Raw genomic sequence first — 14,697 nt, 5'->3', positions numbered from 1 at the left:
TTGTTCGCTTTGCACAAGTATGTAGAGAGAACCATAATCTCTTACTCTCTCTATTTTTTTCTCCCAAAACTTTACTATCTTTTTTTGTTCAGATAGATCCTCGTAGTAGGATTCTTTCTCTGTCCTATTTCACCCACAAAAGTAAACAAAAAATAAGTGTTTTACGTTGAAACGTAAAGTCGCAACATCTACACTCATCAGTGAGATTGCATCAAAGAACATGCAACAGCTTGTGCCCAATGTCGTAATCTTTGCTTCACCTGTTGAGGATTGTCCCCTGCACAACTCACATTCACAATGGTTAGTCGCTGCTTATTTATATATATGGACCATACAAATTCAAACCAGCATTTATAAGACGAAACCTTGGAACTTTTGTTTACCCGGGCATAGGATCTTTAATGAATCCGAGTCGGTTTTTGGGCTACAAGGTATGCTGCTCGATGAAGCAGAAGTAGAAGACAACGAGCCATCTCCTCCATTGCTGCTACGACTGCTACTAGGTGAAGGGAGAGGTGAAAGTTGCCTATTCACAGCAAAGTAAAGATCTAATGCTGGTAATGTGTTGCACAGCTTCTGTCCGGCTTCTTCATTGAAACCGAATCCTAACTCGATCGACCCTTTGAGCTCCCTTAAATCTTCATCAGTTAGATCCGATGGATCATTATCGTTTTCAGAGACGCCTTTTTGCTTTTTCTCCTGAATCTTTAACATTTGACGACGCCTTTTTTCCCAAGCAACATCTCGTGGTGTCTCACGCATTGATAGTTGCTTAGATAGCCGTTGTTTTGGTTTATGTGGCGCCATTGTTCTAATATCAGGTTCAGGAAGCGATGGCGTTGAAGACGAGATTGGTAAGGTAAGGCTTTCTCTTCTCCTCACCATTTTTTTAATTAACCACTTTGAAGAGGTGGCTTGTAATACAAGGCAGAGATTTTAAGCTTATAATTGGGAAATATACCGGGCAAGTAAGGGCTTTTCGTTGATGATTTTCTTGACCTCTTTTCTTTATGAGAATATCAAAGCTTTGGCTTTGCTTCTGGATCTAAATGTATGTTCTTCATCTGATGGCCGCGTGCAACACCAATTTACGCGGCCAGCAAAGAAGCTTCTACGGGTCGGGTTGATCAGAAAAATCTTACGTATACCCTTTTGACCTAAAACTTTTTGACTACCCGACCGCATAAACTCTTACAAAAGAGACTCAAAGGAGCTTTTAATGGAGATTTGGTAAAATTAGTTTTCACCATTGATTTTATCCAATGGATGGTCGAGCTATTTTCCTCCATTGTTTAAATTTGATACGAAGACTCATCCGATATTATTAGCGACCTTTCTTTGTTTAGATTCTTCGCCCACTAAAACAAAACGAGTTTCGTAATTATCCTACTGTAGAAGAATATACATTGACCAATTTTGTTAATTTTCCTATTTTAAAGATCAAGTCAAATTTCGGGGATTCTACTATCAAAATCTTGTTGATTTTCCTATTTTAAGGATCATATCAAAATTACAGGATGCTTCTACTAAGATGTTTGAAACAACATAATTTATAAGTTTCTATATTTGAAGTAAACATAATATTTTTTTTTAAAAAGCTTATGACCAGAAAAATAATTAAAATCATGCATATGCATTAATTACGAGCTTAAAACCTCAAAAGTATATACGAATCACTTGTAACCAATTACTAAACATAGCTTTGTTTGGTTAATCCTCTCCTCCATAGATTCTCCAACTACTTTATGTTTCTCTTTCCGACACAACCCGAAAAATGAGCAGTTTTTGTTTTGCTGGGGGCTTCTGCTGTTTCCATGGCTTCGATCAAACATCGTTAGGTTGAAGAGAGGAGAAAAAACAAGCCTCCAGTTTTCTCTGCTGGTGCTTGAGGTAATGCATACATAGAAAAGTTTTATCAATCGTTTCATGTAAGTACGTACGACATAGAATTCTAAAAAAAAAACGTTTTTATATGTTTCAGCCATGAACGAGAAAACCTGGATTCTATGTTCTTTCCTCTGTTTCTTCTATGTTCTTCTGGTTTCTCCATCACAATCTAATGGTCAAGATTTCTCGTTGAGCTGCGGAGCTTCACAACCAGCTGATGATCAAGACAAGAAAAAATGGGAACCCGACACCAAATTCTTGAAAACGCCAAACACAGTTCATGCACAAGCTACTTATCAAGATCCTTCACTTCTCTCGACGGTTCCATACATGACAGCAAGAATCTTCACAGCTCCCGCAACTTATGAGATCCCTGTTAAAGGAGACAAAAGACATTTGCTCCGCTTACATTTCTACCCATCGACATACACAGGACTCAACATTGCCGACTCTTATTTCTCCGTGGTAGCTAACGATGTTAGCCTTCTCAGCAATTTTAGTGCAGCTATCACATGTCAAGCCTTAACACAAGCTTACCTTGTGAGAGAATATTCTCTTGCACCATCCCAAAAAGATGTTTTGAGCATCACATTTACTCCCTCGGATAAACATCCAAAAGCGTTTGCGTTCATAAACGGTATCGAGGTTGTTCAGATGCCGGAACTGTTTGATTCAGCTGCTCTTGTTGGGTTCTCAGACCAGACATCAGATACTAAGACCGCAAATCTTCAAACAATGTTTAGGCTCAATGTCGGTGGTCAGGATATTCCCGGAAGCCAAGACTCTGGCGGGTTAACCAGAACTTGGTACAACGACGCGCCTTACATATTCAGCGCAGGTCTCGGTGTTACCAATCAAGCAAGCAACAATTTCAGGATCGACTATCAGAAAATGCCGGTTTCTACCGCGCCAGCTGATGTCTACAAAACAGCTCGATCACAAGGACCAAATGGAGATATAAACATGAAATCGAATCTCACGTGGATGTTTCAAATCGACACTAACTTCACATATATCATGAGGCTCCATTTCTGCGAGTTCCAGCTTTCTAAAATCAACCAGAAAGTTTTCAACATTTACATCAACAACAAAACCGCGCAGGCGGATACAAACGCTGCAGATATAATCGCATGGTCAGGAGGGAAAGGTATCCCGACTTACAAAGATTATGCGATCTATGTTGATGCCAATAATGGAGGAGGAGGCGAAGATCTTTCGCTTCAAATGACACCATCGACATTTGGTAAACCGGAATATTACGATTCACAGCTTAACGGCCTCGAGATTTTCAAGATGGACACAATGAAGAATCTTGCCGGGCCAAACCCGAAGCCATCACCTATGCAAGCTAACGAAGATGTTAAAAAAGAATTTCAAGGCGACAAAAGAATCAAAGCTTTTGTCGTTGGTTCTGCTGGAGGAGTAGCAGCGGTTTTACTTTGTGCATTATGTTTCACAATGTACCAAAGAAAACGAAAATTCCCGGGAAGCGAATCTCACACATCCAGTTGGCTTCCTATATACGGAAACTCCCACACATCGGGAACAAAATCTACTATATCTGGTAAGAGCAACAACGGAAGCCATCTATCGAATCTCGCGGCCGGTTTATGCAGAAGGTTCTCATTGTCTGAAATCAAACATGGAACTCAAAACTTCGATGAGTCGAACGTGATTGGCGTAGGAGGGTTTGGTAAAGTTTATAAAGGAGTTATAGATGGAGGGACAAAAGTAGCAATCAAGAAATCAAACCCGAATTCAGAACAAGGGCTTAACGAATTCGAGACGGAAATTGAACTTCTCTCAAGACTGAGACACAAACACTTGGTCTCTTTAATTGGATACTGTGATGACGGTGGAGAAATGTGTCTTATATACGATTACATGTCTCTTGGAACACTTAGAGAACATCTTTACAACACAAAGAGACCTCAGTTGACTTGGAAACGAAGACTCGAAATCGCCATTGGAGCTGCAAGAGGATTACATTACCTACACACAGGAGCAAAGTACACTATCATACACCGTGATGTGAAAACAACTAACATCTTGGTAGATGAGAATTGGGTTGCTAAAGTTTCAGACTTTGGATTGTCCAAAACCGGACCAAACATGAATGGTGGTCATGTAACAACCGTCGTCAAAGGAAGTTTCGGGTATTTAGATCCTGAGTATTTTAGAAGACAACAGCTAACTGAGAAATCAGATGTTTACTCATTTGGAGTTGTTCTATTTGAGGTCTTATGCGCAAGGCCAGCGTTAAACCCTAGTTTACCTAAGGAACAAGTTAGCCTTGGAGATTGGGCGATGAATTGTAAACGTAAAGGGACTTTAGAAGACATCATTGATCCTAATCTTAAAGGAAAGATTAATCCAGAATGTTTGAAGAAATTTGCAGATACGGCTGAGAAGTGTTTATCTGATAGCGGATTAGATCGGCCGACGATGGGAGATGTTTTGTGGAATCTTGAATTCGCGCTTCAATTACAAGAAACTGCTGATGGACAACGTAACCGAACGCCGAGCCATGGGGGTGGTTCCGAGGATTTAGGTCGAGGAGGAGGAGCTGTGGCGGTGAACGTTGCCATCGAAGAAAATGACGTCGCTGATGACTTGTCATCCGAAGAAAACAGTGGAATATTCTCTCAGATCGTAAATCCCAAAGGACGATAAGGTAATTTCGCAACCGATCAAAGTTTCTTTTTCTTGTATGTGAAGTAAAGAACAAAAATTATGATGATTTGGTGTATTGTTATGTAATGTATAGGGGAAAAAAGGAATATGGAGACAAGAAGTAGAACTTCTTTCGTTTTGTTTTCCAATTATCTTGATGCTTTATTCATTAATTAAAAAAAAATCACTTGTTAAATTATGTCCCTATATGGTGTTATATGTTATGAAGAACAATATTGTTTTTAGTGATGTTTAGAATTTAGGAAAAATCTTAGGGTGATACGAGACACTAAATCCAAATGCATCAGGGAGTACAAATTAGAGATTTAAAAAAAAAAAACCATGTCATATATCCATGTTACAACAGGTCCAATTGCTTATATAATTAAAAAATAATAATAAACAACATATGGAAACAAAAACTGTTAGTCGAAAATCTAATATTTATGGAAACAAATCAACAATAATTATGAAATTAATTATAAAATTAAAATTACCAGATATTTTTGGAAATTGTTTAAAGTTGTTACCATAAAAGAAAAATTATTAAATTTGAAATTATATATGTAACGTATATATATTTATTTTGGTTAGATATTTATTATCTTGTATTTTTAGATTTTTTAATTTTCTTAACAAAACAATAATAATTAATTCGGCTTAATACATAAAATTGTAATATATATATATATATATATATATATGAAAACCTTAATATATCTTTATTATATATCTATACTATTGAAAGGGAAACATTTTTAATTAAGTAGACATAGAGTTAGAGATTATTACATGTAATATCATTAGATTAAGTCTTGAAAACGCGCGAATCTCGGGTTGACCCGAAATATTTATATTTGGATAGTGTATCATATGATAAAAAGGATTAATTATAAATGCATATCCAAACAATTTTTTTCAAAAAATAGATTTAATCAATTTTGTTTGATATATAAGAAAATCGCAATATAAATTTAATCAACATCTTTGGAAGCTGTTTAAAGTTTGCTTCCATGAATAATCAAAGAATTAAAATCGAAAATTATATAAATATGTAAACATATTTGATTTGGTTTTATATTGTGAGAGATATTTACGGAAATAACAAATCTATTTAATACAATTAGATAAAAATAAATAATCATTTAATTTATATTTTGCAATATTTCCTTAACAATATTTAAATAATTAATCATGATTAATATAGATGAAAATAATGAAAAACCAAAATTTTATATATGTAAACAAATTTAATTTTTTATATCTATACTATTAATTGGGGAGCACACTTTGAAATAAAAAAAACAAAAAAATGAGTATACCATATAATACCCCCAGAAAAAAAAATTTGCAAAACAAACAAAAAAAAGCGCAATTTAGTATGTATCCATTGCCTTGACACGCGGATCCTGTATGACCCGGGTTTATCATATTCGGATCCAAGAAATTTGAAACCTCTTAATCATGGTTAATTGTCATACGAACTATAATAAACGCTGAGCCAAACATATAGAACACTATAAGTTTGCGAATAATATGAGGCAAAGAAATATTCATTAGAATAATTTTAGGTATTTTATATTTAAATTTTATTTTCGTAATTGTATAACATACCATAACTACTAATAATATCAATCCCCTTATATTCACTCCTAATTCTAATGCAAGTTTTTGAAAAAATCAAAGAAAATGAATACGATTTAATAAAACGAATCTTTCAATATCTGTCGTTAAAGCCTATATGCAATTAACAAGTGAACAACTCTTAAATTTGCACATAAAGTTAGGATAGTTGATATATTTAACCTTTTGGATTTGATTTTATTTGATCATATATTAATAGTTATTTCTGAAAATAACAATCCAATTTAATATAATTCAATAAAAACAATTCATCATTTATTTTTGATTTTCAAAAACTTCCATAACAAGATCATATGAATTTGACAAAAAGAAAATCATACTAACTAATTATGGTTAGTATTAGATGGAAGAATTTAAAAAAAAAAAATTTATTGTTACCAAAAAGTTTAAAAATATTTATAATATTTGTCAAATATAATCTAAATAAAATATTTAGTACTTTCAAATATAGCATATTTTGCGAATAAATTTTGGATTTTAGATTTGTCATTATCTCGAAAATATTTTGTGATTTGAATGCAATGCATTATCTCACAATTTCTAACCATCTAAATTCTACTATAAATATAGTAGTGGAAATGAATATTCAATATTCCTTATTCACTAAACCATTCAACGATTTTCTTTACTATTACTGTAGCATTCTAAAAACAAAATTTTCTCCATGATTGTGTTGTTCATTTTGTCTATATAATTATTCTATTTTTCATTTATATTTATTTGTTGATAATGACTAATGTTGACTATTGTTTATGTGCAGTCATACAAACGACACCAGAGCATACCTGAATCCTCATGGTCTTGAGTCAAAAATTTTATGGTTTATGGAGGTAAGCTACTTCTTTTATACGGTGATTCTTATTATCTAATAATATTTTTAATATTTCAGATGAAAGATGATCTCTTCAGTCCAATTTCATTGAACCAGATTGAATATAGTGTACAATACTTTTAATATTGAAATATTAACGATTTGGTTCGTTCCTTCGTTCCCTGGTGTTGGTGTTGGGTTTTGCCAACTATGGGCTTCGTTTTTCGGCCCGTTAAGAGATAATTGTCTGGATTCTAGTAACAGGCTAGAGAAAACCCAACAACCCCGAGTAAGTCGAAGCTGGTCCCGAGTTAAACGAAGAGGAACAGCTCGTAGCGGTGGAGGAGATTTCGGAGCGAAGAAACGAGATTGGAGGAATAAATTCAGGACATCTTTGGAGAATCCTCGAGGCTTTATAATGGATCTCATATGAGAGAGTCGAGACTATCTTGGGTAACCCTAAGAACACAGTCAATACCTTTAATACAAATCCAATTCACAAGTTCTTCGTTATTTTTAGCAAATTTCATTGAAAACCCGCTGAGATCTTATTTCATCTTCGAATCTATTAAGTTGTTGTTTCTCGCTTCAACAACTTGGCGCCGCCTGTGGGGATTAGGTCTTTCTATTCTCAAATTTTCTTATTTCGAAGAAATCTAGGTGAAATGGATCTAACCGCGACTAACGCCATCACGTCGGAGTCCAGTCATGAGCACACCAGCGCATTCGCGCCGTCATCGACACTCCAAGGACCCGGCTCTAACCACCCTCCCTCTCAAAACGAGCAAATTCACGCCCATTCTGATCGAGAGAATCCAATCTTGGACAAATCAAGGGTAGATTCGCTTCCCAATGACGCCCAAACACCAGATCAGGACTCCTCGGGTCATTCAGATCTTACCCATCAGAGACCTATTCCGGTCCGGGATCCCGCTATCCTGAGCCAAGGGACTCCCATCGGGAGTACTCCCACAATCCCCGCCATTCCGCTGGGAAGCAGGAACCAATCCTGTGTATGGACTCGTTCCGATAACAATGTAGAAGGCCGACAAGGGCAACACCTGACATCCCTATTCCCTTCGGGGACCCCCAGCGGAGCCGATCTTTCCGAGATACGGGGGATGCTCGCTGTGTTAATCGATAAAACTCAAACCCAAGACGCAACGAATCGAGCTCTCATGAGCCGGATCGAGCGACACAAGCAAGAACTCGCGTGCCGTGAGAATCGCGATCTGCGTCGGGAAACCACGCATCCTTCTAAGATAATCTCAATTGATTCCGCAAAAAGAGCGCTGCCTCGAACCCGCCTTGATTTTGAGATGGTCCACGTCACCCCGCCAGGAGTCATGATAGTGCTTGTGTTCGCCACTTCAGAAAACCCACGAGCTCCAAGCTTACCAAACTTTAACGAGCCTACGAGCTCGCGACCTGCCGACCAGCCCTCGGTCGGGCATGTCGGTTTGATGGCGCGTGATGTTAGCAACTCCAGCGCTCCAATGAATCCCTCATTAAGAATAAACCCAGTTTTGGCCGAGGAACTTACGAGCGGAATGCCTCGTCATACATCGACCGGCACCTTCGGCCTCCCTGGTCCCCCAAGGAATGATGCAATCAGCGCTCAATTCCTCACCGAATACATGAACAAGGCAAGTGCCGAGATGGCGCAAATCCATTCAAAAGTCCACCTGGCTACGAGCAATGTGCCGGACATCGATCGCGTGATCGCAGAAACAAGGCACACCCTGTTTACCCATCGAATCGCGAAAGTCCGCCTTCGAGACGTAGGTGAACTATGCCTACCCGAGTACACGGGCACGTTAGATCCCGGCGCATACCTCTGTGCTTTCAGATTGGCAATAACTAAGGCCTATCTCACCGACGATGAATGCGATGCCAGCTATTGTCGGTATTTCGCCGAAAACCTGGTCGGACCGGCCCTGGAGTGGTTCGCGTCCTTGGAGTCAAACTCCATCGATTCCTTCGACCAACTCACCACTGCCTTCTTGAAACAATACTCAATTTTCTTCCAAGCTAAGGTGACCGAATCCGACCTCTGGCTCTTGGTACAAGGAAAGGATGAATTGCTTCGCGATTACGTAACTTGCTTCAAGGAGGTCAAGGCCAGGATATCAAACCTAAATGAAGAGGTTGCCCTAGCGGCCCTCCGACATGGCTTATGGTACACGTCAAAATTTTGAGAGGAGCTCACTGTCCGGCAGCCTCCCTCGCTTGACGATGCTTTTCATAGGTCAATAAACTTCGCTAGAGCCGAAAAGGAGCAAGCTGCTATGGCCAAACTCCACAAGTCAGCAAAAACTCCCTTCAACCCCTCTAAGAAACCCTTCCAAAGAGATCCGCTCGAATCCGGACTCCACGCCTTCGCTGTGGACTCCGCGTCGAGACCCAAAAATCTGAACTTCGATCCCGAAAATTTTTGCAAGTATCACAAGATACGGGGTCACTCGACCAAGGAGTGCAGAACTGTAGGACGTCTCCTCGCGAGAAAACAGGAAGCAGGGGAGCTCGGCAAAATCGACCTCGAAAAGGAGGGAGAGAAAGCCAGGGAAGCAAACGCAAACACCAAAGAGGTTGCTGCGAAACGAGAGAGAACCGACGAGGCTGAGGGGTCATCACCCCCTCTAGCTCCAAAGAAACGTATCGATCTCGTCTTCCAAGGTCTCACCCTTTGCCGCACTTCATCTACGTCGGTTTATACGCCACCTCCGGATCCTCGAAAACCCGTGAGCTGCCGACCTCACATATCCCGATGCTTTATGAATCTCGACAAGAGCCACCGGGTCGATAATATCACGGGAGGATCCGCTCTGTGCCGCAGCTCGGGAAAGAAAGCCGCGTTCTGAACCCGAGTATGAAGTTACTTTCTGGGAGAGCGAAACCGCCGATTTGGACAAGCCACACGACGACACTCTGATCATTAGGCTAGACGTTAGAGGATGCGAGCTGTCTTGCATAATGATTGACACCGGAAGCTTGGTCGACCCCTTATTCTACGACGCCTTTAAACGAATGGGATATCCCGATTCCAAACTTAAAAGGGGCAAAACCCCGCTCACGGGATTTGTCGGAGACACGACTCTGGCCAAGGGCACAGCGCAGTTAATTGTGGAGGCCAGAGGGGAACGACGCTTGGGCGACTTCGTAGTCGTCGACCGTCCCGCTCCTTTCAACGCCATCCTCGACAGACCATGGCTCTACAGGATGAAAGCCGTCCCGTCTACTTACCATAAATGCGTGAAATTCCTAACCCGAGGCAGAATTGCAACTATCTATGGAAGCCAACATGCCTCCAGACAATGTTATAGGGGTGGATACGACTTAATCAAAAAGTCCAATCAATAGCAATTAATGATCAACGCGAGCTTCAAGCTCGCTAGCTCACGGGCGGAAAGGATCCAGTCGTCTGCAATCCAAATCTCTATCATGAACGGCCACCCCGACCGATGCGTCGGAATTGGAGCCGAACTGAACGCGAGCACAAGGGCCGAACTGATCCAGTTTTTGGGACAAAATTGCGCGACTTTCGCCTGGTCTTCATCGTACATGAAGGGAATTGACATAAGTGTCACCTCGCACCAACTAAATGTTGACCCCACTTATAAACCAATAAAGCGAAAGCATCTTAAGCTCGGCCCCAAAAGGGCCAAAGTGGTAAACGACGAGGTGGATCGACTGTTGAAGATCGGTACCATCCACGAAGTCCAGTACGGCGAGTGGCTTGCCAACCCCGTCGTGGTCAAAAAGAAAAATGGGAAGTGGCGAATTTGCATCGACTTCAAGGATCTTAATAAGGCTTGCCCAAAGGACAATTACCCCCTCCCACACATCGACCGTCTGGTCGAAGCAACTGCCGGGCACGAGACGTTATCCTTCATGGACATGTTCTCAGGGTACAACCAGATCCTTATGGATCCCACCGATCAGGAAAAAACCGCCTTTATAACTGATGGGGGCACCTATTGCTATAAAGTGATGCCCTTCGGGCTCAAGAATGCTGGAGCAACGTACCAACGACTGGTCAACAAAATGTTCGCCCAACACATCAGGAAAACTATGGAGGTCTACATCGACCACATTCTCATCAAGTCGACACGTGAACAAGACCATGTCTCCCAGCTCAAAGAGTGTTTTAAAATCCTCAACCAATACGGGATGAAACTCAACCCGACCAAGTGCACATTCTTGGGATACCTGGTCACCGAGCGTGGGATCGAAGCAAATCCCAAGCAGATCACCACCTTCCTCGAAATGCCCTCCCCAAAAACTACGCGGGAGGTGCAAGGGCTCACAGAACGGATTGCAGCCCTGAATCACTTCATCACATGGTCAACAGACCGCTGCCTCCCGTTCTACCAAATGCTAAAAGGCAAGCGGAAGTTTGAGTGGGATGGTAAGTGCGAGGAAGCATTCCAGGAGTTAAAAAAATATCTTTCCGAGCCTCCTGTGCTCTCAAAGCCGGCAGAAGGGGAAAAGCTCTTCCTCTACATCGTAGTCTCCGACTCTGCGGTAAGCGGAGTACTGGTACGAGAACATGAGGGAGAACAGAAAATGGTCGCTATACGCGGACGGAGCTTCATCTAGGCTGTTGAATCGCCATCCAACTCATCTCCCCGACGAATCCGAGTATGAAGTCCTGATAGCCTGCCTCCGACTTGCATTGGGCGTGGGAGTAAAGGAGCTCGTCGCATTCAGCGACTCACAGCTTGTTACTAGTCAGTTTCATGGAAACTACAATGCGAACAATGAGCGAATGGACGCATATTTGCTGATCGTTCGGTTCTTGGCAGAACAGTTCTCATCATTCGAACTCACCAAAATCCCGCGAGGAGAGAACTTGGCGTCCGACGCTCTGGCCGCACTCGCTTGAACCTTTGACCCTTGGGTCAAACAAGTCATCCCCGTAGAAGTGATAAACGAGCTCAGCATCCCCATTCCCGTCAAAGCTCAGAGCGTCCATCAGGTCGATAATGGCGTCGGACCCAACGGAGAAAATCTTGAGCAAGAACCTGAGCAGGATGACGAGCTCCTAGATGAGCATATACCGGGGGATGAGCACGAAGCAGGACCGAAAACAGATTGGCGAGTCCCGATACGCGAATACATTTCAAAGGGGACCGATCCCGTAGATCGATGGCAAGCAGTGCTCGTTTCTGTCTTATCGGCGAAGAACTGTACAAGCGGTGTATTGTCGGACTGTACCTCAGATGCGTCCATGGAAGCGAGACCGAAAGCATTATGAGAGAGGCCCATGAGGGACCCTGTGGTAACCATTCCAGAGGTCGATCCTTAGCCCTTAGAATAAAACAACAAGGATATCCTGGCTAACAATGCTCGTAGATTGCGACACACACGCCAAAAGTTGTGATAGATGCCAGCGTCATGCGCCCATGATCAATCATCCCGCCGAGTTGATGAGCTTGGTCTCCTCCCCCTATCCCTCCATGCGATGGTCTATGGATGCCATATGTCCCCTCGAGCAATCGGGAAGACGACGCGTAAAACATCTACTGGTCATATCAGTCAGTCAATTACCGGGGATCACGTGAAAGATTTCCTCTGGAAACACGTGGTATGCCGTCACGGTATCCCTTATGAGATCGTAACCGACAACGGGACTAACTTAATGTCATCTGTAGTGCAAAAGCTTTGCGATGACTGGGGTATCCGGCTTACCCCGTCTACACCCCAATACCCTCAGGGAAACGGGCAAGCCGAGGCGGCAAATAAGCTGATCCTACATGGTCTTAAGCGACAGCTAGGCGCTGCGAAGTCTGGCTGGGACGCTCAGCTTCCCGGAGTGCTGTGGGCCACCAAACTACCCCTCGAGGTAGTACATGTGAGACTGCCTTCTCCTTAGCTTACGGAATTGAAGCCGTTGTACCGGCCGAAATCTCTGTAGGTAGTATCCGCCGAGTTGTCTCCCCTGAAAACAAGGCTATAAACGACGAGGCGTTGCTCGATAACCTCACCATTATTGACGAAAAAAGAGAGCAGGCCCTAGTGCGAGCCCAAAACTATCATAACTCTATAGCCCGGTTTTATAACTCAAAAGTCCGACTCTGGAACTTCATAATCGGAGAGCGCGTACTCCGTAAAGTCTTCGATCACAAGAAGGAGAAAAACGCCGGGAAGATGGGCACGAAGTGGGAAGGTGCGTACAGGATCACTGAGATCGTTCGCAACGGCGTATACCACCTGGTTGATGAAAGTAACGGAAAGGCCGAGCCCCGACCTTGGAATATCATGAATTTAAAGAAGTACTTCTAGTAGGTACTGAAAATAATCGAACTATGACTGGCTTGATCCCCTTACGGGGTACGTACGCAACTCAACTTCCTGCGTACAGCCCCTATTATTTTCCCTTTTCTCTTTTAAATAAAAACAAAAAAATACACAACAACAATACAACAATAACTAATAACGAGCAGCTGCTTTCGATGGAGTAAAAACCTTTCATTACAACCCATACTGCGTCAGTAACAGTTGCATTGACTCAACTCAAAACGACCACCTTAATCACATTAGATCGAGTAGGACAACTCTCGGACACTTCTCGCGAATCTAAGTACAATTTCGCTACTTTAAAAACTTGCCGCACACCGTTGTTCAACAGTTTTGCGCGAACACATCTCAATCTCGCAGTCCGATTTGATTCATTTTAAATACTCCGAGCACTCCCACGCTCGACGACTAATTCATTTTTGGTTCATCGCGATCGCCGACAAACATTGAAGGCCTTCGCCAATTAAGCAACGAAAGGAAGACTTAAGAATATTTTTGAAGTCATGGAAAATATAATTAAAAAAAGGACTTAAAAGCCTTCCCAGGCCACTTACGTCAAGTCTTGGATAAAAACCCTCCTGGGCAAACTGAATCAAAGTCTAACAAACAAATAAAAGGGGATAATAAAACAAACGACGAAGCGTACACCGATCAAGCACCCCCTTCCCCCGCACTTTTCTTCGGATTAGCCACATCTTTAGCGTTGCTCCCGTGTTCGTCCAAACCGCGAGGAACCCCGGTTCTAGCGTCAATCTCCATCGGGGCGATTGAGTCCTCCGACACCTGAGGGAGGTTGAGTTTGCTCACGGAGAAGTCCAAAAGTACCAGAGGGTTAGACCGGATGGTAAGCGCCGCCTTCTGACTCTCGAGGGTCTTGAGCTTGTCTTCCACCGCGATCCTACCTTCACTGATCTGTTTCATCAGAAGCAGGTTGGACTCTATCTCCGCGAGATCTCCGTCGACGTCGGACTTCTGCTTTTTCAGCTCCCATTTTCTCTTCATGGAGTCTAGGATTGACCCGTAGTCCTGCGACATCCGCATCTTTGCCTCATAAACCGCCTTCCGGGTTGCCTCAGCATGTAACCGCTCCGCCTCTACCGCTTTCTCCTTTAGCCACTTGTTCTCCTTCAGGAGAAGGTCGTGATCTCCCGCAGCCTTTACCTGAGCGGCCTTAGCAGAGGAAAGCTCAGCTTCCACCCCTGCCAGTTTCTCGAGAGAAGCCCTAAAGGAGGCAATCTCGCGATCGAGGGAATCAACCCTGCCAACGGCGATGGTTTCCCTCTCCTGAGCAGCTTTCAAGGTGGTCCTTTAGCCTCCGCTCATACAAGGCGGCCAGCTTGTTGGTGGCGGCCATAGACTAAAACAAAAAAGGGGAAACGGGG

General features: G+C 42.4%; 3 protein-coding genes across 5 annotated transcripts in view; 2 read left to right on the top strand and 1 right to left on the bottom strand.

The window, feature by feature from the left end:
• LOC104736831 overlaps nucleotides 1-1,183 on the bottom strand; it is a 3,726-nt gene extending 2,543 nt beyond the window's left edge. The window contains exons 1-2 of one of the 3 annotated variants that reach the window (XM_010456892.1): nucleotides 384-1,183; nucleotides 261-277 (exon numbers count right to left, since the gene is read on the bottom strand). In XM_010456892.1, the coding sequence (XP_010455194.1) occupies nucleotides 261-277; nucleotides 384-885 (519 nt within the window). In that variant the 5' untranslated portion in view covers nucleotides 886-1,183. Of the gene's footprint in view, nucleotides 1-9; nucleotides 278-365 lie in introns of those variants that run through there. The other 2 variants (XM_010456890.2, XM_010456891.2) reach the window with 2 other exon arrangements.
• Nucleotides 1,784-4,712, top strand: LOC104736830 (receptor-like protein kinase ANXUR2). Its single transcript, XM_010456889.1, has 2 exons — nucleotides 1,784-1,890; nucleotides 1,982-4,712. The coding sequence occupies exon 2, from the start codon at nucleotides 1,984-1,986 to the stop codon at nucleotides 4,558-4,560; it is 2,577 nt and encodes an 858-aa protein (XP_010455191.1). The 5' UTR covers nucleotides 1,784-1,890; nucleotides 1,982-1,983; the 3' UTR covers nucleotides 4,561-4,712.
• LOC104738264 lies at nucleotides 12,402-13,300 on the top strand. The gene is made up of 2 exons (XM_010458465.1): nucleotides 12,402-12,869; nucleotides 12,968-13,300. Exons 1-2 carry the CDS (start codon nucleotides 12,402-12,404, stop codon nucleotides 13,298-13,300), a joined length of 801 nt encoding a protein of 266 aa, XP_010456767.1.

Source organism: Camelina sativa, chromosome 13 (genome assembly GCF_000633955.1).
Source record: "Camelina sativa cultivar DH55 chromosome 13, Cs, whole genome shotgun sequence".
Classification (NCBI taxonomy): domain Eukaryota; kingdom Viridiplantae; phylum Streptophyta; class Magnoliopsida; order Brassicales; family Brassicaceae; genus Camelina; species Camelina sativa.
The sequence above is the reverse complement of the archived record's forward strand: the minus strand, read 5'-3'. Positions and strand labels throughout refer to the sequence as shown.